Below are 26,044 nucleotides of genomic sequence, written 5' to 3'. Positions count from 1 at the left end.
AGAAAAAGGCAGCAAAGCTACCTGTCATTCTAGTCAGAGTACCTGAGTTCCCATACTTCTCTCCCTTAGAGGTTTAATCAAAGGAATGACAAATCAAGTCCCTATTTTCTGGCAAGGGCAAGTTAGTTGTACACGTGCGCTCGCGCTCACGCTAGCTCAGCAGAGGCCAGCCTGCAGCCCACAGACTTAAAGCACAGACAAAATCAGCCTAACTGCTTCCCCAGGTAGCTCTAAAGCCGTGTAGTCACTCTTGTGTGGAGCCCAGATTAAGTCAGCTTATTGGATCCAGGCTGGTTCTTCAGCTTGCAGAGACAGCCCGTGTCGAACAGAACACGTTACCCCAGGCTCTGTATGAGCTCCGCAGGTAACCCGAGCGACTCCACGGGAGACACACCGCTTCTGCAGGCTTGGAGCCAAGCATCTGGACCTACCAAGGCACGTAGCTTCAGAAGCAGTGACGTACCCACATGCAGAGGCACTTCTAGAAGCAACAGCAGAGCTAAAAGAATTCAAGCTGGATATGTTCTGGCATTCAGAAGGGACTGGCATGGAGATGAATCACATTTTATAGACAGTCTCCCCTAATTTTCCGCCCAGACATTCCTAGCATGAAACACTTGAACAAAACCACAGTACGGCCAGTAAAATAACACTTCCTTCCTCATGGCAAGAAATCTGTTTACATATTGAAGCTTTAAATCTCTCAAAAAGCTAAACCGTTACGCTTCCACTCCTAATACCAAAACAACCAACCTGCAAGTGCCAGGTCCCTACTGCATAAATGACCAGCGTCCACACAAGATACAGAGCTAATACGTAACAGCTTATAACACAACTTTTATTAGAAAAGTTATACATAACAGCATGAACTATTTTCAAGAATATTAACCTTGAAAAGCAACAAAACCAGACTAAAAATGTGTAACAAGAAACTAATGAACTTTTCTATAATTAAACATTCAAGTTATCTACAATGTCTCTTTTTACAAAGGGGAAAATAATGGTTTTACAGGCACGTCATGTTGAAAATAAAGCTGCGGTAACTTTATACAATTGACTTTTTTGAGGATTATTAAAACGTGGTCATCATGTAGTCTCAGATTTTTTTTAAACATTCACATAATTTTACAGTTGAGTATACACTGAAATTTCAGAGTCCCAAAATTATTTCACAAAAGTGCCAACATTAAAACCAGAACCTTCAGTGTGAATAATTTCGCCCTAAAAAAAGTTAAGACAGGTTTCCATAATCAACATATTCACATAGTTTCTGGTGCTACCTGGTCTAAGAGTAAAGCTTCATTCTTTATGAGTAAAATCAAATGTTTTGAACACAGGAGTGTGCATTATTGGAGGAATTGATACTAAAACCATAAATATATCCAAAGAGCCATTAATACACTACACAATGAAGTGGAACTGTGCCCGTTTGCACTGTATATTCAAGTTTGTTGCCCTTTTGGTACAGGTGGTATCTGAATTTAGCATTTTTACAATGGCAATCTGTCCAACTTCTTATTCTTATCTCCATATGCCTGCTTAATAAAAATCAGATAATTTACAATCTAGAAGTCTGTTTTAAAAAGTCTGGAGTTTATATACAGCTCTAACAAACCTAAAGCATTTTGATATCTTAAAGGTTTAAATGAAATTACTAGAGTTTTTATTTGACGCTTATTAACAGTAATTAGCCATTATCAGTAGTGGACCATAATGAGGTGATAAGTGAAAAGGAATGTTTCCTCTAAAATGCTTAACACGTGTTCCATCCTTTCATGTACGCACTAGTATCACGTAGAGGAAGTGCTTTCCACAGACACCCGTTTCCCCTTAGCATCAAGGGCTACAAAAATCTGACTGCAAAAATGCAGTGACAAAGCAAGCTGACATATCAGGCACTACCTTTCATATTGGCAGCTTTAAGAGACCCACGGTATGCACAAAGATCTAGGGGAGGGGAAAAAAACCCACTACTATGAGAAGCAGACCGAACGATTCAGACAAGTTTGGCAAAGTTTTTCATCAGACAGTAGGTTGGCCATTCAGGTTCACTTGTATAGGTTAAAAATATCACTACTGAATCAACTAGTCAAATTATCGTAAGACATCTTCATTGATACTCAACATTACATGCACCAATATTGCACACATCTGCTCTGAGTTGTTAAAACAATCTTCATCTGGGTCCTTGAGCTGCCTGGTTTCTGCACTTGGAAGTCAAGCCACCCACCCAGCAGTTTCACTAAAAATTTAAGTGGTAAATTTAAGATACAAAACCCAAAATAACCCAAAAAGAAAACCAAGGACTTTATACAGACAAAATCTAAATTTTCTGCAACGGTCTTGTGGGCCCTACAGATGGGGCAATACATGTACGCACTAGTGAAACGCACACTAGCTCCGCTCTATCTAACCATTCAAATAATATGAAATCTGGGACCAGGCGTTGCAATGATGTCACTGTAAGGCTCCTCCTGCGTCAGCTCGATAGCTTGCTGTTTTTTAAGTACCAGGAAGCTGTAGAATTTTGCAGCTGCTTGTTTTCTGTTCGTATTTCTGCACAGCTCAAGCAAACTGATAGATTCCGCTCCAGTCTTAGCAAGAGCTCTCTGAAAGACAAAGATTGATACCACAAATTAAATAGAGAACTACATACAAACAAGAATGTCTGTTGGCAAGATCCTGTTTGTTGTCAGCCCCAGGACACTGTGAGGGACTGACAAGGACTCGACATTGGATGGGGACATTGCAACATGTGCTTGAAAGTTTCTATATCGATCTTATCTAAATGAAACCAAGTAGGCTTCTCAGAGATGTGTGAAAAAAAAATCAGTCTTGAATCTGTGCAACTTATTCCAGAAGCACAGTGGTAGAGCACAAGATTTTCTTGCTGGACCAATAGCTAGCCAGTCTTTTTTGACTACAGGACAAATATTTTAAAATAGGAATACAAATCCTGTTTGATTTCTCAAAATAAAAATAACTCCAAAAATAATCACGATCTATTGTTTAGAACAAAAGTTCTAGAGTGATGGTTCTTTAGAAGATGCATAATTTTCCCAAGGTGAAAGCCTGTTCATTTCTCAAGCTCCTCGCTTGTCTAAAGCGAAGTACCCAAAATTGCTTACATTTTTTTCAAAGTCTTGGCCAGAATATTAAAAAACCAAAAAACCAAAAATTTCGGAAAATAAATCTGCTGCCTAGAACAACCACCAACATCTTCAATTTAAAATAGAAACGTCTGCTCTGGAATATCTACTAGATGAAAAGATATTAGGCTGGCCAAACCAAATTACTTTATATTAAACAGATCTGAACCTCAAATCTCATTACAGGCTTAATGTTTCAGCCATCCAATGTGATGCTCTTTTGAGCACAGGGAAGAAAGAATTGAAAAAAACCTAGACATGGTCCAAAGAATTCGGAAGCTCTTTTCAGAAACTGTGATGAAACATTCAGAGAGGAAGCCATTGCACAACATTACCAACTAAACAGCTGTATACTTTAAAAATTACTTTTAAGCACAAGTTGTGCTGGTTTGGGCTGGGACATTTGCTTCACACAGCAGCTCATGTGGTCCTATGTTTTGGATAGGAGCAAACAGGCTGGGGGTGCACAAGAAGCTGGGAAGGGACATGGCGGGGACAGCTGGCCCCAACTGACCAAAGGGATATCCCGCACCATATGACGTCATGCTCAGCATATAAAGCTGGGGGAAAGAAGAAAGGGGTGAGCGTGCATTCAGGGTTATGGCATTTGTCCTCCCAAGTAACCATTCAGTGTAATGAAGGCCTACTTTCCTGGGAATGGCTGAACACCTGCCTGCTGGTGGGAAGGAGCGAATGAACTCCTTGTTTTGCTTTGCTTGTCTGTGCAGGTTTTGCTTTACCTGTTAAACTGTCTTTATCTCAACGCACATGTTTATTTGCTTTTACCCTTCTGATTCTCTCCCTCATCCCACCAGGGGGGAGTGAGCGAGCAGCTGCATGGGGCTGAGCTGGTTACCAGGGTTAAACCACAACAACAGTTTAAAACAATCTTACTTAAACTAGCAGAATTCTTGCAGGTGTGCAAAAGGACCAACTTAAATCGTACCAGTTTACAATGCAATCTGAAATACATTTAAGTGTATTTAAGTGTCATAAAGGCTATTTAGGAGTTCAAAATTAAGGTTGCAGTGTTTAGAGATGTAATCAAGTAATTCTTATAATGTAACTCTAGTAACATTTTCCAGAAATGTAACGCTTTTGCTTGATTACATCAGACTTTTGAGAAACTTAAAAGAATATGAACTACTAAATCTCAGTTTACTAAAAACTCAGCAGCATTCCCCACACCTCACCCCCCCAGTCCACTACAGTGGAAGTTCAGAGATACAGTAACAATAATGAGCATTTATCACCAGAGATGAAGCCTCTGAATTTCATGAAAAAAGTGAGGATGACTTTGGAAAACAACAGCTTAGAGAGATGGAACCAAAACTTCAGTGACGGTAGAATCTCAGGAGTAGCCGAAATGTTTAGGGAACAAAAGGGTAGGAAGCGCAAACTAGACTGAAAGGCAAAGGTAGTCCAAGAATATAAAAGTACACATACAGAGACCTATATGCAAACAGACAGCAGTTTGCACTAAGGTCAAGTGTATATTAGGGCTGTTCAATTATCTTATCAGAAAAAAGCTCTTTAGTTCTAGGAAGCAAGTGTCCATCCACAAAGATGATCTATCTGTGTAGACTGAAGCCATGTGCTGAAAAGTAATGCTGCACCTCAGCCAAGGTCAGATTCCCACAGTTCTTAGATATTCAAGCTTATCGTAGCATGGAGGTTTTCAAACTGCCCTAGCTGGGAGTAAATGTCTGTAAAATGGTTTTATCCCTAGACATAGATGGGTTTTGCCTAGGGTTACATAGCACAAAGTCGGAGGTGCTAAGGTTTCATTAAAAATACAATTGGGTTCAATTATTTTAAAATTTGAATTTCTGGGAGTCTTGCTTGCTCACCAAGTGTGGGCATAATGGTTGAAAAACACTTGAAGCAAAAAATTTTACTTCAAATGTTCTTTGGAAGAAAGTGACAATTATATTATGATTTGATCAATTACAAGCATTTTTCCCCCTCTAAGACAGAACTGATATTTTAAGTCTGTAACAATCTATTGCAAAGAAACCTCTTTCTCAACCTTTTAAACCCAGGTCAAAAGTGTTGGTGGGCACACTCAAAAGCTACTTTAAGAGAACTTTACAAATTATCAGGTGTACCTGAAGCCCATGAAGCATTTGTTGAGTCCTCTTGTTCCATCTCCTTTCTTCTTGATCCTGATCACCCCCTGTGCCATCTTCTTCCTGCAAGCAGCCAAAATTCACGCATTTACAAAACAATAATCTTTTCATCCACTGAGTTGTGAAAGGTAACTGAGCTATCTAGGTATTCTAGATATCACTGCAGCTTTTTCTTTTCATCACGCCGGAAGGTTTAGAGAACTTGAGTCACAGGATACATCTAGGAGAGGCGGGAAGTGGGACGGAGGAAGACACACGTGTAAGCTGATGTACCGTAGTAAGTTTGTCTGCCACTATGATTATACCTCAAAATGTTATGCTGATTTTAGTAAAACAAAGAAGTTCCGTCATGGCCGCTGAATGAGAAGAGACACTTCAGCCTAACCTAGGATTGCTAGTACCGAACATGGTATCAACAATGCTTTTATTCTGCAAACATTAATAAACACAGGTTATCATTTCACTGTGGAAAAAAACCATTGAAGAGGAAATGAGGTTGTTGCTAAAAGCTGCGAAGGCCGGCTGTATCGACTCAGCTCCCCATGCCCTGTAAAGCACTCACCTACACAGAACAGTTCTTTTTTATGGAAGATGGGTTATATATGGCTTTTAAAAGAAGAACTTTATACCAAAATAGCAATTTAAAAAGTCACCACAAAAGCAACACATGTAGGCAGTATCTGCCTCGTTTCAGGTCTTAACTCAAAAACCCCAAACTGTGCAGAAAAACTGTTTGGCCATTTTTTTATTTCTCAGAATTAAGTCAGCATGTATTTCTTCCTCTTCATTGTACTACTTTTAAAGTAGCATTTCTCTGCATCCAGCAACAGCCTGAAGTGGTTGGGCAGCTGGACTAGATGATCGTTGTAGGTCCCTTCCAACTGAAAATATTCTGTTCTATTCTAACAGCTTTTTACATTGCTAGGAAAATCATCTTGACTAAAGTAATTGACTAACAATTCACATTTCTTTGTACATGTGACTTGTAACAGAGGGAAACTTCATATGTCCAGATACATTCTTTTTACAACAAAAAAAATCAGATTTTAAAAAACTAATTTAATATTATGCATTTTTGGTGTTAAATAAAAAGAATCTATGAAGTTTGTTTTGATATCCACAGAATATTAAATATTGTAGCTAAGAAACAACTTCAGTCATCCCATTTTAGGATGTGGATGGTTTTCTTAAACATCTACTTATTATTAAGTAGTGTGAACTATTTAAAATGGAACTATAAAATTAAGTTCAAAACCTATTGTATAAGGCATCCTAAATATATACAGTCATTTAATCGAACCATGTGTGAGAACAGGAGAAACTTCTAATTCAAAGCAGAATGTACATGCAATTTATAAAGTGAAATAATATAAAATTATCATCACAGAATAATTTAAAAATCTACACTTCTGAAGTTGTCATTTCCCAAGTAAGGCCTGAAGATTTATTTCTTATGCCATTTAATGAATCCAAAGTCAGACAGGGCTGGGGAACACCCAAACCCTTTCTACATAGGATTCTCACCTCCTCTTCTTCCTCTTCCTCTTTCTCCTTTTCCTTCTCCTTCTCTTTTTCTGGCAGAAGTTCTAGCTCCGGTATTAGCTGGCAGATGTTCTGGGGCTCCTCTGGAGGCATTTCTACAGGTGGTATTTCCAGCTGTTGTGATGGTGGATGCTTTAAGAGTACACAATACAGTTAAGCCAAAATAGCTTAATTTTATCAGTGCTTTTACAGTGCTGATGCTACAAACCAGTTTCACAAAATCCAAGTCTCTAAATCTTAGCCATTTGTCAGAAATATTTCATTTTTAAAAAATAAAAGCTATTTGTTTTGTTGTCCATAAATGTATTTTTAATCCTTTAGATTTTACTCAGACCAGAAATTATGATACCAGGCTTTCCAACAACTTCACTTAGTCCACCATTCAAACTACTGATCTCATTTCTTGGATCCGCACACACAACTTTAAAATCCCACGTAACCAGATGCAGCGCAACATGAACACACTTTAACTCACTGGAGCAAGACATCTTCAAAATATCAAAATCTTGTTCTTTGCAATACAGGCATGAAGGTATTAAAACATAGGTACTTTGTAAAGTTTCCAAAAATGTATGCGTGACTTTGGTGCTCAAGTATCATTCTCGGAAGATATTTATATCAAGAGGAAAGTCCAAAAAAGCAGTTTAACAGAATTTATGTCATCATTTTCAATAAAATTAATATACAGTGTTCTCCCCCTGAATCTATACACCATGAAGCGTTGGCCAGTTAAGTCACCTTGATACATGAAACTGTTTGTACACATACCCTAAAACAGCTCAAAATAACTTGTGTTTTGAGAGCCATACAGCAGGTATCGCTATAGGTATGTTGCCAGAGGCCTGATCTGGTTGGCACAATCAAAGAATTCCCAACACACACCAGGAGCATTGACTTAAGCACAAACAACTGATGTCAATGTCACCCAATGACATGGCCAAGACAAGCAGCAGCTGCCACACTTTTTAGTAAGATAATGTAACATCTAACAGTCATTCTACAGCAAACAACCTGTTAGCCAAGAAACATGTGAAAAGTGGGGTTAAAAAATGCACAAATATGAGAAAGACAGCATAAACCAGGACCATTCTTACCAGGTAAGCATTCAGAAGAAGAATACACGTTTCATTTTGCCCATTTCCTCTCCCCTTCATAAATATGGTTTCCTTTCACATTCCATCACAGATCTTACAGAAGAGGAAGAGCTTGTTTCCACAAATCTACTCACAACTCAACTAGGAAATCTTTCCTGAAGATCAAAGTTTTTCTTTGAACCCTTAACCCTGGAACACTAGGACTATCTTAAAAAGGGAATTTGTACAGCTAGCACAGTCCTTCGTCAGTGAAAGCTGTTCATATACACTTGCCAAGCAGAACTTAACAGCTTTGTAAGCTATACACTTTACTCCTTGAATACTTTTCCTGGAAGAAACAATGCCATTTCTTTACCCTACCCTCATTTTAAATGGTTCAGTAAGCTTTCCACTGATAAAAAAAAACCCACCATAAAGACTCCCCAGGGACAAAGATTCTGATATTACTCCAGCATATCTCACAACACTACAGAAAGCTAGTGCCTCAAATCTGCGTCACTTCCTGCTCAAAGACACTACCCACTTCTCATTCTCAAAAAAAAAAAAAATCTTACTCACAGGTAACACTGGCTCTGGTTCTACTTGCTGCAGTTTGCGTTTAACACCTGTCTGAGGTGGTGGTGGTGGCATAACCGATTCATCCAGGTTGGTTCTGCTGCCTTCCATCATCGATTCCTGTAAACGACTTGGTTCTTCCAGAATAGGTTCATCTATATTCCACAGCAAACCCAGTTTTAGATATTTCGGTACAGTTTCAAATTACTAAATTCAATCTGCTATTAATTTGGAACTGAGCACCCTTAATAGCCTGCATAGCTTTTGCAGTGACTTAGAATTGGTGCAGATGTGCATACAAACCCAACCCAATACCCATTTAATCCACTGGATCAAACTGAGTCTTTAAGTGTCTTCTACTTCTGGGAAAAACAGCTATTTTAAGTAAAAGACCGTAAATCAAGCTAAACAACCATAACAAAGCTCTTTGCTTCATTCAAAATCTTTGGTGACTGAATATAAAGCACAAACAAAAGAGAAAAATAAGCTCTGAGAGAAAGCATAGCATCTTTGACAAGACACAAACCAATGACATCTCGTTGCTGCTGTTGCTGCTGTTGCTGCTGCTCCTCTCTGGGAACCTCCGGGTTTTCAAAGTCTTTAAGAAACTCATCGAGGTTGTCAGCTTCCCCACCTTTCCTCCTCTTTCGCAGGTCTTCTGGTACCAGGGGTGTAAGACAACGAGTAAAGAGCTACAGGGGAAAGGTTATATTACTCACTGTCGTAGTTCTCAGTGTCCTTAATTTCATTTCTGATCAAATAATTATAGGCCATCTTGCTTTCCCATTTTTAAGCTCCTCTCCAACAGTAGTAACATTAAAAAAGTAATTTATTTCTGTAACTGATATTTTAAGCATTGGTGTCCTTAGATGTTTTAATGAGTGGTTTCTTTTAAATTATGAATACTGCTGTCACTATATCACTAGTCATATGATGTTTACTATATATGAGGCACAATCCTGAATATTTAGAGATAAACCTGCACAAAAACATTACCTTCAGTAGCCTGTTATTCCACAAAGGCTGTGCAGGCAGAGAGAAAAGCTTTTCAACTCCACCAGTTTCTTTCCACATCATCAGTTTCTTAGTAGGAGGTGCCAAGTCCAAAGTAGTAACAATATCTGAGTAGTCACTTAATTGGGCTCGAATAGTCTTGCTATCCAGTTCTTTCACACTGTCCACAATCAGCTTTCTCTTCCTCTTTGCTTTGGTTTCCTTGACTGTTGAGATTTTTAGCAAGTAACGAAGGTTAGCTCATACAGATACCACAGTGTAGAATAATCTTGCAGGTTCTCTATAGATCTCATTTGCCCATGTATAAAGCTGCCTCAAGAATCTAAGGCAATGTTAGCTTTGGGAGAAGGAATGAAAAGCTATAAGCACTACAAAAGGTCAAACAGTACAAACACTGTCCCATAATTTAAAAAATCTTCTGCATGTACTCGTAATTCTACCAAATATACCGAAGCATCGCATGTCCTCAGCTGCTCATGCCTCCCTCCTTCACAGCTTGCTTATCAGGCTGGTCCTTTTCAGGGGCAAACCCCTGAGATACAAGGTCCCTTTGACCAAAGGGTCAAAATACCACACCAAGCTCTTCCCCTACGCCCTATCTGAGCTTTGGTAGCGTTAATGTGGGTAGTTATCTTACCTGTACCTCTCATCCTGCTCTAGAATTACTTTACTGTAAATTGCTTACAGCCTGGCACTCTGCAGCTGACCCTGAAGCTCTGGCAAATGCTGTCTTTGCTGGTCCCAGCTGATCAGCTAGGACCTCTGTTGCTAGCTTGCCACCAGAGGGCACTGCTACGGCTTTTTAATTGGCCAAGCAGTAAATCGGGGCCTGGAGTTCAGTCTGAAAACACAGGACAAACTACATTTTTTCCAGATCTTTGTGTTTGTTTCTTTTTAATAAAGCAGGGATCTGTTTATAATGAGCCAAATACAGTACCAGTTAAAATAAGTGTCTTGTATTAGAGACAAAGACAAGGAATTTCGCTATGTAGCAGAACTTCAAATACAAAGACACATCTCTGAATTGAGTAATTTGTTAAAGCTATGAATCACTAGAATACACTCACTCTCAGTGTAAACAGTCACTCCTGGCCATCAAAAATAGCGTGTAGAGAACTGTGCTGCACTACAGATACTGTATTAAAGACATGATGAGTTCTATTCCAACTCATCATATGTTAACCAGCACGTTTATCAAAGGCTACAGAATCATGCCACCATACATACTGACTGGGGAAAGGACAAACTAGTATCCTCCAGGACCATCAATGTAAGCTACCTACCTGGAAAGTACTAGAAGATTACTATCAGAATAAAAGGAATTCAGCACTTGGTCCCTGGTTTCTCTTCCAACTGAGAAGCAGAGTCATCAGCTGTGCTAGACATCCATTTCCATTCCTTTCCAGAGCTAAGGTGGTCCCTGATGACCCAAGTGAAATATTCCCAAATAGCTCACTCACCAGTTATGTCAATAGGCTCCAGAGCAAAAGCTTCCTCTTCATTGGGAACAAGCGTTGTCTGATCAGTCATAGTTGGTAATGGTTCAACTGGATCTACTGAGTCCGGGCTGTCTGGTCCACCCACTGCCAATTAGAACAAGTATCTTGCACTATATCGAAACATTAAGAAACTGTGCTACCCTTCCTATCCATTCTGCCACACCTTAAAAGTGCTTTACCACATTTCATACTTTTGAGCCTAACATACTTTTAAAGAATCAGAATCCCAATTAAATTAGTTGAAAACAAGTAATTCTAGATCTAGCCCTAGATCATACTCACTTGATACGTTATCATCATCATCCATGTCATCATGGGGAGGTTGCTCTGGCATCATTACTCCACTTTCTGAGAGTGCAGGTGGGTCATCAAAAATACCACCATCATTATTACTGAGAAGTTTGTCATCTGAAACAACCACATGAAAGAATCAATTCTGAATCCACAAATTCATGAAACAAGCATAGACAAATTTATGACGTCCAGATCAATTTATGAAAACAGATAACGATAGCGCAAAGGTTAAAGAAACCTATACTTTCAATGCTGACACAAAAGCAGTTAGGAGTGCTTTTGCAAGTTGCATTTCCACTCAAAACTTGAGCTTACAAGATAACCTTTTTTACAACACACATGCCACATATTTGCATCTTACTAGGTTTTTTGGTACTTCAGAGAGAAGCACTTAACACATTTCTCAGCGTATTAATTAAACCCTTGGAAGGAGTCAAAGAACAAGAAAAGTTGCATATTAATTTTTCTCTAAAGAACATTACACATAGAACGGAAAAAACTCTGGATTATTTAATTTTACTTCATTTGAAATACACCAAGACTTAACATGGTATGCATCATCTATATTGCCGTTGCACACTCAAACCAGAATTCCATCGCTGAAGGCGTAACTTAGAGGGGGACCTTGGCAACACAGGAAACAATCTCCCCCCATCCCCTCAAGAACTAATTATTGAGGCAGAAGGTAGGACAGAGGAAAACCAAATTTCTCAAACATACCCAATATTCCACCATCATTTCCTTCTCCAAAATTATCATCTTTGTATTGGTCTTCATATTCCAGGTGATTAGATTTCTCATTGAGGTGACTGGTACTCTGTTCAGGTTCCAGCAGGAGATTGGAAGCACTGGTGCTCACTAGCATGTCATCCTCAAATGCACTACCTTCTCTCATCATCTCACGATCATCCATCCCAAAGTCACCTGCAAGAATATGATTTCACTGCTATAAATGCTAAAGAACCAAGATGCAAGAGACCTAGCTAATCAATCAGCAAAGGCCCAAATATAAAACTAAATTTATTTAAAGTTATCTTAACTGCAGAGTTAATGACAAGATGTAAGGAATTATGCCCAGCAGTACCATAGTGAAAATGCTGTTCAAACAGTAAAAGTAACCATCTGCTCTTCAAAACATTTTATCATGCTTATTTGAATTGATTTTAGCAAGATCCTACCACATTTTAGCTGCACTGAAACCAAAGAACTCCAAGGAATTCAAGAAAGTTGTTCCTTATGCCTCGAGGTTGGGCTTCATGTACAGAGAACAAACCAATACCAAATCAACACCACTCTTAATACCTAGATTATACTTCCAAAAAGATTACTAAATTATGGATTATATTATTGTACTCTGGAAACCAGATATTCAAATACAACTGTCTTCAGGCTTTGATTCAGATCTTAGGACACTGTTCTTGAAAAGATACTGAAAGAAGTAAACTAGTCACCACACTGCCTGCTGCAGCTTTAGAAATCTCGTAACAGTTTCTGACTGAAAACATGCCTGTGATTAAAGTAATGCCTGACTTCATATTCACACCATGCTTCGAAAACTGTCATTGACGTAGTACTTCACTAATTAACCTGACAATATTCTTCAGCTTTATATAGGCAGCTCGAAGCTTGCTCAATACTAGGGGACAGGCTTTTTAGAAAAACTGACACGTACAAACTAAAAGTTAAATGTACAGAAACACGGCATGTTTAATCTGATTTGCTTTGTACTTAATGAGAATTTCATATTAACTGCAAAACCATAACTTTACAGTTACCAAAATTAGCTTAGTAACACATAATAATACACAAGATTTTTACCAAAGTCATTATCCTGGAGGATACTGATGTTGCCTACTTCTTCTCTCATTGTAATTTCTTCCACTCTACTCTGGTTCAAACTGAACTGCTGGGCCACATCAATATCACTTAAACAAACAGAAGGCAATTATTAAAAATCTCAATTTTTAAAAAAGTTACCAACAGATAAAGCCTGCTTGGATAAATATTAGATTAGTTCCTAAAAAGTACACTATACAGTTAAGTCAATTGATGAAAAAGCTAATGGTGAGTACACAATAGAAAACTCTACTAAAAACAATAAGACCACTCATGGTTAAAACCTATCATCCGAATTGTGTTAGCTTCTACAAAACATATCAGTAACCTCTCTTACTCCTTGCTATGTTGGGATCACTAATTTTAAAGGCCAAATTAATAACTGAGAACAAACTTCCTCCCCTCCAACTTCAAAAGCTATTAATATATTTTATCAAAAAGTATATCTAGTAACAGTACCAAGTTAACACTCTTTGTGGTGTGTTAAGGTATGTTTTAGTACACCACAGAATTTTTATGTAGTTTCAAATTAGTATATACTCTAAATATAAACCAAATAGATCACTGAGTAAAACAAAGTGTATCCCAGAAATTCCATTATGAATAATCCAAAAGGGCAACATAATTTTTTTTAAAGATAAAAAACTATTCAAATTGTTTAAAAGTAACCCATTAGTATTAAAAAGTTTTAAGAATTAAAAGTGCCACTACAGAAGGTCAACAAGGATGTTTCCATAAAACTAATCTTCTCTAACCTGAGAACATATGTGATGTAAAGTGTCTTGCATAGAAGAAAAAAGAAAATTATAATAGATATCTGAGGATTTCAAAAGCTTCTCTAAGGAAGGCTTTAATGTCATTAAAATTACATGTTACTATGAACTTAAAATCAATACAAAGATGATTGCATATTTGCTAGTTATATTAAGACTTAAGAATACAGGTTACCTACAGACTTTTTTAATTCAGCAGTGAGTTTGCTGTTTAAAACCAGGTTCTCCTCAACTAAAACCAAACATCATTTACATGGAAATAAAAATAAAAAACGAAACCAAACAAAAAAAAAACCACCAAGCTTACTCTAGATCAGGAAGTGGTTGGTCAAAATCATGAAACTCCTCAGGTAAGGTAATAGCATTGTAAGCAGCCTCTCTGTTTTCCTCAGGCAAATCGACAACCCCTGCAGAGAAGAACACTCAGACATGAGTTCCCATTCCTCACAAGGACAGCGTTTTTCCCCGTGCCTTCAACATTGTTCTCTCAGCACATTCAATTGAACCAATGGTAGGCACCTATGAAGAAATCTTAGATAATGTTAGTATTGAGATTCAGTCTAAATCCAAATTCAATACCCTCACACCCTTGTACTGCTTTGTGTAACCCTGGAAGCCTCAAATCACTTGATAAAGTTTGTGTAGCACAATGCAGAGCTGTGCTACAGGTGTTTTATGACAGGCGTTTTATGTCATCACAACACTATGCCAGTACCTGCTACAAAATCACTTTATCGTGAAGCTCCAGATGAGCTACTTAGTCCTATATTTTTGTTTGCATAAAGTAGCAGCAACCAGCAGCCTGGTTCAGGTAAAGGAACAGCAACACAGTACGACTGCTTTGCTACTGGTTATTTAGCAGCTCAGTTAGCTCTGAAAGTCCCAGCACAGTACTGACTGTACTTGGGGTACACAAACTCTTACACTTCGGCATTTAAGAGAGCTGGATTACCTGAACCACATACATACCTTTTCTTATCCTCCTGAGATGCTTAATCTGCTATTCAGTGGGCATTCTCAGAGCATAACTATCAGATTAGGCATCACACAAAAACACTGCTAGTAGCGGGTGCCTCTCATTCAAAAGTTTAGAGGCCAGGACACTTGAAAGTGCATGGAAAATGCAGGTTCAGTTCCTTCTGTAACTTGCAGAAGATTTGAGCAATATGTTCTGCCTTCTGACCCACACAACGCAGACAATTCCGAGGTACAGATACTTCAGAAACACTGTGCCCACTGTGTTCCCCACCGCAATGGATAATCAAAGAACCACTGTCCAGAGAGACCAGGAACAAGCATAGATCTGTAGTTTACTCATCTTGGTACTTGGCCAGGAATAAAGAAACCTAGTCCATCCTTTCAGGGCTATCCAATATTTTTACCTGTTGGCTGCTTAAAATAAACATGTAAATGATTCTCAGTGCAGACAATATCAAGACAATGCCTAAGCCACAAAGCTGATAAACTGAGAGCAAAAACAAGTGCCTCAACTTGTTTCAGGTCAGCATGCCACTTTTTGTAGATCTTGTGTTAAGGTGCTTCACCTTCTACAGGCACGCTGTTTGGAGTGGGAAAACTGGGAAAACAGATTGTCTTGTGAAATTAGACATATTTATGTGTTCTCATCACCCAGGGAAGTTAAATGCAAGAGTAAACGAAAAATTGGCAACAGTCAACAAATTACCACTGAAAGCTACATAAAGTTCAAAGCCTGAAGCACAATGTGAAGATCAGGAAGTGAGGATAAAGGCATTATATACCTTAACTTTTCTCAAATTTACTGTTGTGCTGGCTCTCAAAAGTTGCCTTTTAACAGAAAGTCTTCCTTAAGTTAAGCTTTTAAATCCATTACACTCACAAATCTGAAAGAGTAGAATATGATTCCACAGCTGTGAGTATCCAGCAGCATCACTGCCACAGCTACACTCCAGCTGGAAAAAAGTTTCCAGGCCAGAATTAAAGAAAATTCTCAACCATGTGTAAGCCAAGCAATTAATTGCTGGACAGAAAGTCCTTTCAGGTATTAACATGGCTCCCCATATTAATGGAAAATATTAGAGTAAGCAACAAGGAAGTTGTGCTGTACATACAAAAGGGAAAATATTTTTGTCCCGCACATTACAGTTCACATTATTTCCAGAAACTAATATGTGAAAGTGGTAAAAAACCAGCTTACTTCTATGTTTCTTTTGTAACTCATGGCAAGACAATCTTTACCCTTAATGGAAACCAGCTCCCTTCTGTGCTTCTATTCAGTGCATGCAACTGGCCTTTTTCATACTTGCAACAGAAGGTAAAAACCATGCAGAATATTTCCATTTAACATCATACACCAACAGACAAAATCATAATTGAAATTTTATTGAATCAGCACTAATAGGAAAACTTTTCCTTCAGAATTCAATTAAAAGATGCTTTTCAGCGTACAACTCAGTCACACAACCAGCCTGAAGCTGCACTAAAGAAAATAACTTCTCCTATAATCCTGTATAACTTTATGCAATTCTTCTACAGAGATAGGAAGGTAGAACTGTATGCCTTCCTAACAAACACCATTATATAACAATGTAACTTTTTCAGAGAGTGCTTAGATAAAGACAGATACCTGGACGAAAAGCCATCTTAATCTTAATGAAAGCCTCATTACAGTCTGCAAGAAGATATTTTGCTTTCCTGTGGTAGATTCTAACAACGCCTAGTAAGAGATGTCCTGAGGTTCGAAGTGCCATCTTCACCTAAAAACATATTGCACAACCAGTGAATTAGATATAGCCTTACTGTTTTTCCTTTAACAAAATGTCAATCAGATTTGCATGAGTTTTTCAATAACATCAAATACCGAAAACAAGTATAAAAATCATCAGAAAACTGAAGAGAGGAGGGAGAGGGAGGGAGGGAAGGAAGTCTAAAGTTTAAGACGATAAACTACATATTATTTATGGATGATATGGCAAATATCAATAAATTAATAGCAGCTCCCTCCAGGAATTCCCAAACACTACTCTTTCTAGTAAAAACAACCAACCAACCCAAAACCAAACCAAACCAAACAAACAAACACAAAAAAGCCCAACATATAAGACAAAACCGATTTTACCACATCTTTTTCTGACATCTTTGTTACAGTAATTGTGAAAAAAGTGAAAAATACAAAAATTTGGACAGCCAAAAATTATGATGTGGTTCAGTAAAATTTAGTTAAAAACTGTTACATGTTACCTCTCCATCTTCTGTCCTGTAGTTAAGGAGAAAATCAGACAGAAATAGTGGAAGATGTGGGGTGTCCGTAAACAAACAGTGCAAATTAAAAGAAGTTTAAGCTCCTTTCTTCTTTAACCTCACTGCTTTACTATGCAATTAAGTATCTTATGTGGGAACAGAAAACTGACAAAAAATTCTGGGAAGGACTTAAGTACTTTAGTCTGAAAGAGCACGAGACTTGTGCTGAAGGGTACATGGAATAATTGTCTCCCGAAAAGATTATGCCATACAGGGTTTTAACCTCAAACTAAGAATTCAAAATTTTTATTCTAATTTTATTCTAATATTCCAGTTGATGAAAGTGTTCCACAAAGTTAAATACATGAAAGAGGACCTATCAATTTCTCCTTTTTCTTAAAGAATGCTGCAGCTCACTACTGAGTCCATGAACATTATCTTTTTTTTTAAATCCTTCCAGAGCTGGCTCTGAAGCAGATCACTGTTCTGGAATATTAACCATCTCTGCGATTCTAGTGTACATTTTTTGCTTTACTTCGCAGTTCTTCCAAAATCCAGAGTAGCATTAGAAACATTGTTATATTTGTATCAACCAAAGAAGACAAAAATAAGTTTTCTTTTTCAAATAGTTGTTTTTCTTATACGACATCCAGACATCTGTTAAGTGACAAAAGTCACAGCCATATCAGACCACTAGTTCTTAAGTGGAAAATTTCATTTTCATGAGTAGTAGAGGGGGAAAAAAGACATTTAAAACCCTAAGTTCCTCAAAATTTCCTCTGGTTTCACAATAGCCACGCAGAAGTGTTATGTTTTTCAGTTATGTTGCTATCTGTTTGCTTCGCAGAAAACCAGAGACTAAAAGCTCCAAAAGGCTTTTATGCTACAGCGTAGTATTTTCGTTATATGGAAAACTATCATCATGTTACCAGTAACATTAAAAGCTACTGCAAAACTTCAGATCTTTTTGCTGTAGCTAAACAGAAACATGCTTTGAACTTAGGTCACAAGTGTAAACAATATCTTAAGTATTATTTCTACAGCTCTCAGTTACAACAGCACTCAAAGATTGTCATCATAAGACCCGTAAAAGTTACTACTTAAAAAGCCTGGGCTTTCCTCCTTTCCAAACATCTGCTCCTAGGTGATGCATCAAGATACAAGTCCTCCATTTACACAAAGCATTATACAAAACATTTTGTAACTAAATTACATGATCCTTTAGCATTAGAAAATTGACAATACTCTTCAGAATCAGAGTCAACAGAGTATTTCACATCTTAGCAAACCTTTCCACCCTTTAAAATAGCACACTAAGAATTCTATTTGTTTCAGTAACTCAAATAATAACTACCACATGTACGCACCATTTCTTTTCACTACAAGATAACATTACATCAGTGTAAAACAGATACCTTTGGTGAAATGATACTCTCCACGCTGCTCTCCAGATTACATTCAAAAACATGGGCTTTGGTTAACTTCTTATCCCAGTGGGCCGCCAGCCAGATTTTGGCCAGCGGCCCACGCTTGCTCAGGACAAAGTGGGCATAGAACATGGTCCCAGATGTCTAAAACAAAGTGCAAACCTGTAAAGAGAAAGGCAATTTTTTTTTCCCTAGTGTTTTTTTTTTTTAAGGAACATCCTTGTAAACACACCTCTTATCCGCAGTAAGCAAAGCACATGTTTGCTTTTCAATCATTACAGGCAGACTATTTGTATAAAATATTTAAGAAGCCAACGCTTACAAGTGGTGGCCGTGCAACAGAATGTATATTTATTGCAGAGGAAATATAAAGTAGGAAGAACAGCAACGAATGACCATTTACATAATTTAAAAATATTTACCATCCCACAAGAAAAAAATCTTGACTATATTAAACATTATGATAATGATACTAAACTCATAAAATGCAAACCAACATGTCTCAGTTTTCAGTCCACAGTAGTTTTCTACTGCTTCCATTTCTTTCTACTCTTAATTCAGTAGCTACTACTATACTTAGCAGTATATATTCTACATTGTTTCAGTAAAACATTCAGCATTATAAAATTCACAGTCTTAAATGTCTCGATTTCCCCATATTTTCTTAAACAGAAAGTACAATTATGTCTTCGTTTCTGAGCAGACTGCTCTCCATTTCATAATCCTTAGTAATGCTTCACATTTTTTATTCAAGTGTTGATAAAAATGGTAAGAAAATCAACTGTATTATTCCAAACTTGCTGAAGATTTCATTTTCCTCTTTCTCCTTCACCAGAAAAACCAGACTTCCTTTTATCTGCATATCTAGTGACTACCTTCTTAGGACTGATAAGACACCAACCTATTAAACCATGGGGAAGAAGAACAGCATTATGTCTTACAATTTAAACATGCCAATTTCATGCAGGAGGTAAGCGTACAATTCAGTTCATCTACAAGTTCAGAAGACAAAGAGTTTGCTTTAAAGAGGTGGAAGATTCTCCACAAACAACATTTTCTCCAGCGATATGTGTAACTAGGAAAAAAAGAAGGAATAGAGAAGAACAAGAGAGATGCAACAAGTGCATTTCAGTTTTTACCTCCTCCAACCTACAGAAAAACTGCCAGGGGAAGCACAGCAAGCTAAAGGTAAAAGAGGGGCAATTTAACCTTGGCAGAGCCAGTGGGAGAAGCATCGGTTTCTAGCCATTGAAAAAAGCAAAACAGTGTTTCCAAATGCATGCCAGCACAACTTATAAGAGGGAGCACAGGGCAACAAAAAGCATTGGCCAACATGACAGCCAGAGAGAGATTCTCAGGAAGCCAATTCCCAAACCATACCAATTTACTTTTAAGTAAAAGAAACAAGTTTCAAAGCAGCTATGGTAGAGCTGTTGATGTTTTTAGGGTATGCTTCACAAAAAATAGGGGCACAACTGTGACTGCTAGAAAAATAAGTACAGGAGCAACTGGCATTACTGCTTCAGTGGAAGCGAAGCCAACTTCTGGATAACAATTGAAAAATCATAGATCTAGTGGTAAATCTCTGAAATTAAAGGCCAATAATCTTCTTTATAATTGTGTTTTGGGTGTTGTTGTTTTAATAAATGGGAGTCGAAGGAATATAAAGTGTAGGGAAAATTATCCTTGTAGTGCTACCATACTCTACTTGTACCCACTCATAGGTATTGTTCAACATGCAAGATGGTAAAAGCTTTGAATTTCAGCTGCATTAAACAGAACAGAGTTGTCTGGACAACAGAACTGATTATCAAGCTTATCTGTCTTAATGACAGACTGGCCACTGATTTTGTTCATAACTGAGAATGGACACAGTGGGGAGGATTTAAAGTAGAAAAAGGCCATTTTCAGCTTCAGCTTGCGTTAACGCAGTAGACAGAAAGGATTAAAATTGCTCTTAGGAGTGAAGTTCATAGCTTTGAGTCTAACCAAGCTGCAGATGAACAAAAAGTTAAAATGCCATTTTTATTTGTTGAGATTGTGGGGGCTACAGACAGTATTGCACAAAGATGGACATGAACAAGCTTTTTGAGGAAGCACATGAAACAATTTTGAAAGTCTCCTTGATCAGTAAAAGTTATCTAAAGAAAGGTATTCTACTTCCCCCTCACCCTTCCCAGTGTTCTCTGAAAGACATCACACTGTCTCAAAAGCCAGGAGACAATTCAATCCCTTGTACGCTTTCAAAGGCCTCACAATATTTTTGTATATGCAGAGACATAACTTTGCAGCACAGCATTTTGATATCGAGTTGCCATCACAGCCATGCACTGCTCTGGTAACAGCAGGTCTGTAAATTACCCCTAAATATGAGGTACTGGTGAAAACACAAACATACGGTTTACAAAACTGTATGACTCCACTAAAAACTTCCAACAACAGTTGCAAAAGAACGTACTTTGATTCATGGAGTTTGGCAAAATTATTCGCCAATGTTTTACAATCATTAAAACACGTAGCATGGGCTTCACAAAACTTCAAACATACAGTTAACTGTGACCCTGAAAATATACTGAAGATTTCCTGTTAAATGTGAAACACACTATTTGGACAGCTCAGACAGAAACAACTTACTACCTTAAATCCCAGATAGCAAGGGTAAGGTACCTAAGAGGAAGCAAGGTTCCCCAAATAACAGAGGTGCAAGACCACAGCAAGGCTAATGATTTCTCAACTTTTTTTTTAAACAGACACATTGTTAACTTCTTTCTGCCTTTTAAAGAACTGACAATCCAAGTCAAAGTACTCCCCTAAGGGGGCTTAACATATATGAATGGGTTTTGAAACATATGCCTCATTAGCAGTTAAACCAAAGAATAGAGGCTGAAAACCACTGCATTTGCGAACGCAGAGAAACAGTCAGTGGTCACCTGTGTCTGTGGCGTTTGCGTTTCCCAGGTTTGACTGCCACTCACTACTGGAGTTATGGATCAAACCTAAAACTTGCTTCTAAGACTAATGAGAGGATTATACTATGTGTGCAGGGTACTTAAACTTTTGGAGTGAATAAGAACCAAAAATAACTAGCTTCTGACGGAGGTCATCTATTCCTCTTTGTCCATTAATGAAGCCTTGCTACAGGAAAATACATAAAGAGAAACAGTCACAATCAGACTACAGGTGGTTTTAAAGTGTGTTTAAATCTGAACTGTTATTAACAAATAATACTTCCACTCCCCAAAGCACTAATTTCCTGTCACAATAGGAACCTCTACCACTTTCAAATTCCAGCAGATGCTCTGCTCGGTATGGTAATACCTGGGTTACAGCAACTGTACAAACCCCACCTTTACAGTTCTGAGCTGCAGCAGACCAGCCACTGATGTTTACAGCATCAGCACAATTGCTTAAAGCAGGCTGCAACAGTTGCTCTCACTTTCTCCAGATTTTTTTCTTTCTTTTCAGATAATCCTTCTCCTTATTTCAGGCTTTTTGTCTGATCTTTAATTCATAGGGCAGTATGCTGATGTAGAGGCATAAAAGGAGAAGAAATACATTTTCTGGCACAATTTTTGAGACTGGGATGAATGTTAAAGGAACTAAGTTTCTTGGAGTGGCAGAGTGCTCATGCAGACATGTAAAACATATGTTGTTGGCTGCAAAAGCAAATCATAAGAATCCTCAAAAGAAAAAGGGTAGCTGATGGCTCTTAAAAAGCTTGTAAGGTAAAATATAACTGTTAATTTTTGAAATTGACTGGATACGAACCAGGACCTTAAAACTTGTTCTAAGAACTGACTCATTTTTCTGTCTTGCTTGCACTGCTCTGAGGCAAAAATATGTACTCACACAAGACCAGGTGGTACCAAACCCTGATCTTGCCAAATTGCTCTTTTAAAAGACTTTAAACTTGATTTTAATTAACTGCGAATTTGCTTCAATGTGCCACAATTGTCCTCAGGTTCCTTTGCCTAAATTGGTCCTCAACAATTGCATAATCTTATTTTCAATATTTTTCTTTCTATAGAAGTGAAAAAAAAGGCTACAATTCTATACACAAAGTAACTGAACACGTAAAGTGAAACTAATACAACGGATAGTACACAGGGTCTGATCCAGAATCTGCCTGTTTCATTCTCTCACCTGAGTATCCGGCAATTGACCCTCCCAAAGAAGCAACAAGGAAATTGCGTAGATGCTACTTATGAACTTCATCTTAACCATTAATTCACAAATATCAAGTCTAAAAATCCTTCTGCATATTAGAATAGCTATTTAAACTCTGCAAAGCACTCTTGCATAGCTTGAGTCCCATCTTTCAAGACATTCAGAAAGAAGCTTAATGAACTAGCAGTTGACAGTAATATTGCAGACAACAGACACAATATTCCATAATGTAATTTGACCATGGTTCACTCTAGCCCATTACATCCACTTGCCTGTTAGTCTACTAAGTCAGGTTATGTATACACACACCAGTTCATAGGTTGTCTTCAATTAGTTTTATTGTCACCTACTTTTGTTCCTCTCATAAGGCTACTCCAGAACCACATTCATCCACTGATCAGCAGACAACCTCCAATATTACAGTTTAAAAATCAGCCAGTTGTTTTAATGCATTTGTTCTCATGCTACCCTTCAATCTCTCTCCTCTGCTGGTTTCCCCCTACACACATATTTTCTTCCTGTGCCATCCCTGTTTCTGTTTTGCTAAGCCAAGCCAGGCCTGGGTGATCTGGGGAAGAGTGAGCTCACCCTGCGCACCCACAGCAGTCCAAGTTGGCCCTGCCGGAATTTAGAAGTCCAGAAGGATTACCCTGACCCTGCAATTGTACTTAGAATCCTTCAATTTTAACGCATAATCCTTCACTATACAGACCTCGCATGTCTAAAACTTCCCTGGTGCGGGCACTTACTAACATTGTCTCACTGGAAGGTTTCATTAACACATTGAACACCTGGTGTTACTAAAAAAAATTCATGGCAGAACCAGTCTTCACAAACTCCACTAATAACTCTTTACAGCTCAATACCACTTTCCAGCACTACCTTATTTCATCTTCTTTCAACCACCTTTATAATCCTTCGGTTAATCTGCACTTTCCTGAATTTTACTATATTCTTTGTGGCACCTGCAGCTTTACCAAAATTCAGTGACAAGTCACCTCTATTTCTTATGTCCACAAAATCAATTATTGAAACGACAAAATTGAACTCGTCCACCCTGACATACCTTTGATAAATACATACAGCATTTTCCATTTGTCTCCAAGTCTTGTTTTTTCCATCAACATTTTTTTCTGAAATCTTAAGGCTGAGGTTGCACCACCAGGTTGATAATTGCTCAGAACACACCACTCCTTAACAGGAGCTGCATCCACTGTCCTCCAATTACAATATACTACGCCCCTACATATTCAAAATTGCTAGAACCAGCACCCCACTGAAGTTACTAAATCAAAAGGCAGGTCACTCAGAATTATTGTACAGGGTTTGAGATTATTAAAACCTATGAACATTGTTCCCCCTGCCCCAACTCCATTTTCATATCTAGAACTCAGCAGGTATCCTGCCCTTGCCCCTAGATTCAGTACGTCCACTCATCCAGTGGGAAAGACTCTTTAATTTTAGGCCCTACCTCGATTATCCCAGCCTGTTTTGCACCACTCCAGTTCCAACTCAAACTGACTTGCAGAAACCATGAATTAACACACTCCTTAAATGTACATAAGTTGAATGAGAGAATTCCTTATGTTACTCCATCTTTTGAAGCCGTTATTCTTCTGCACTGTTCTCTCAAAGAGCCCAAATAGATAAAAAAAAAACTTTCTAGTATTTTGCCTCAAAGAAGTTAAACTCATTATTAACTGAGACAACTAGTTTTATTTCTGTGGGAAACCCCATGGTATCAGCACCCTGATGACAAGACAAAACTAATTTAATTGTGTGGTAATTTAAGTCTATTGTAGGTCTCACTAACTTTTTGCTCCTTTTATTCCTCCCCTCACACTTACTTCCTCCCTAGTTAAAATCAGCAGGTTTTGTTTTTCCAAGTTTCACAGAATGTCAAATATTTACAAATGAACCGTCACAACATAAAACACAAGCCTGGCCCTATTAATGCTTTGATGTTTCCCCATTTTTGATGTAATGAGTTTTACTGAGGAGATTAATGAAAGTGTATGCTTATTGCACACGTTCACACCATCTGGGCCTAAATGATATATTCTGCAAGTTTACAGTATTTTCTTCCATGCATCTAAATTTAACGGAAAGCCATTTTCACTGAAACGGTCCCAGTGACCCCAAACTTCCTTTACTGTCGATAAAAACACAAGACCTTGTTTTGTATTTTACAGAAGTCTTCATTCAGGATCAGGGAGAAATCTTAGGAACTACAGCATGATTCACATCAGTGTCCACAGGAACTCCTAGAGTAAAAATTTTAATTCTTCATTTTTCAAAGGGCCTTTTATTTGCGGATCAACAGTCACAGTGCCCAGAAAGTGGTTCATATGTTACCGGCGAGGACTGAGAGAACATTCAATAACCTCCTTTATCAACTGAGGAGCAAAATTACATCAGAAAATATGGGACAGGCGGATGAAACTTCGCTCACCCCCGGCCACGTCGTCCCTGTCGCCAGCCCACAGCTGGGCAGCTGTAATATTGCTCCGGCCATCGTGCCCCGGCACGTTGCTCCCTCGGGTCCCCCGTGCTAAACCGTACGTGACCGCACCCGCCGCGGGGCGCACACCAGCCCCGCTCCACCCCCGTCCCCCCCCCGGGGCTCGGCCCCTGCCACCCCCGGGCCGCGGGCGGGGTGACCCCAACCGCCCGGCCCCCGGGACGGCCCCACCGCCATGCCCCTCCCGGGGCGGCCCCACGCAGCAGGCCGCCAGCCGGGCCCTCCCTCCCGCCCTTCCCGCCCGCGGGGATCGGCCGCGGAGCCGGGACAGCCCAGCCCGGGTAGGCCGGCAGCGCCCCGAGAGTCAGGCTGAGGGCGGCCCCCGCCATGCCCCTGCGGAGGGCGGCAGCCAGCCGGGGCGGCCGGCGGGAGCGCGCCGCTCCTTACCCTGGTCCGGTGCCGGGAGGGGCTGGCGCGGCAGGTGCGAGGCCGGGCTCGGTGACCGCTCCGCTCCTCCTCCGCCTGGCCGAGCCGAGCCGGGCCGAGCTGAGCGGAACCGCTCACTCAAACAAACAAGATGGCGGCCACGGCCCTTCCTGCCGCCCAAACCGGCCGTTCAAATCGGCAGGATGTTTACTGTTAAACGGCCCCCGCCCCGCCCCGCGCCACCGCCCGCCGCGCCTGCGCAAAGCTCCGCCCCGCGGGCGGCCAGGAGGCGGGCGTACAGCGGGAACAAGCCAGTTGCGCATGCGCTCGCCCCCACCGCCCGGGAAGGGGCGGGGCAGCGGGGATGACGACAGGTCGGGTGAGCCACGCCTCCTCGAGGGGCGGGGCCAGAGCTGGGAGGGAGGTCATTGCCCCTGCGCGGTTGCCGCAACCCCGCGG

The 26,044-nt window shown here is 39.3% G+C and overlaps 1 protein-coding gene across 1 annotated transcript; it reads right to left on the bottom strand.

Annotated features, from left to right (window-relative positions):
• Window positions 1-817: 817 nt before the first annotated feature.
• RAD21 (RAD21 cohesin complex component) lies at window positions 818-25,799 on the bottom strand. The gene is made up of 14 exons (XM_064442203.1): window positions 25,607-25,799; window positions 18,520-18,693; window positions 16,491-16,620; window positions 14,193-14,292; window positions 13,095-13,201; window positions 11,997-12,200; window positions 11,265-11,390; window positions 10,944-11,066; window positions 9,466-9,689; window positions 8,996-9,161; window positions 8,473-8,624; window positions 6,803-6,952; window positions 5,258-5,341; window positions 818-2,609 (listed from the first exon to the last, which is right to left on the bottom strand). The coding sequence occupies exons 2-14, from the start codon at window positions 18,661-18,663 to the stop codon at window positions 2,418-2,420; spliced, it is 1,902 nt and encodes a 633-aa protein (XP_064298273.1). The 5' UTR covers window positions 18,664-18,693; window positions 25,607-25,799; the 3' UTR covers window positions 818-2,417.
• Window positions 25,800-26,044: the final 245 nt, after the last annotated feature.

The sequence above is a fragment of the Phalacrocorax carbo genome, chromosome 2 (assembly GCF_963921805.1).
Source record: "Phalacrocorax carbo chromosome 2, bPhaCar2.1, whole genome shotgun sequence".
NCBI lineage: Eukaryota > Metazoa > Chordata > Aves > Suliformes > Phalacrocoracidae > Phalacrocorax > Phalacrocorax carbo.
This window is presented reverse-complemented; position numbering and strand designations above follow the sequence as displayed.

Excerpts from the sequence above, each read along its gene's own strand:
- RAD21 (XM_064442203.1), bottom strand. The coding sequence starts at position 18,663 with ATGTTCTATGCCCACTTTGTCCTGAGCAAGCGTGGGCCGCTGGCCAAA. Across the intron at positions 9,690-10,943 it reads GGAGCCTATTGACATAACTG|TCAAGGAAACCAAAGCAAAG; the intron begins GTGAGTGAGCTA and ends AAATCTCAACAG. Across the intron at positions 6,953-8,472 it reads AACCAGAGCCAGTGTTACCT|CATCCACCATCACAACAGCT; the intron begins GTGAGTAAGATT and ends GTACTCTTAAAG.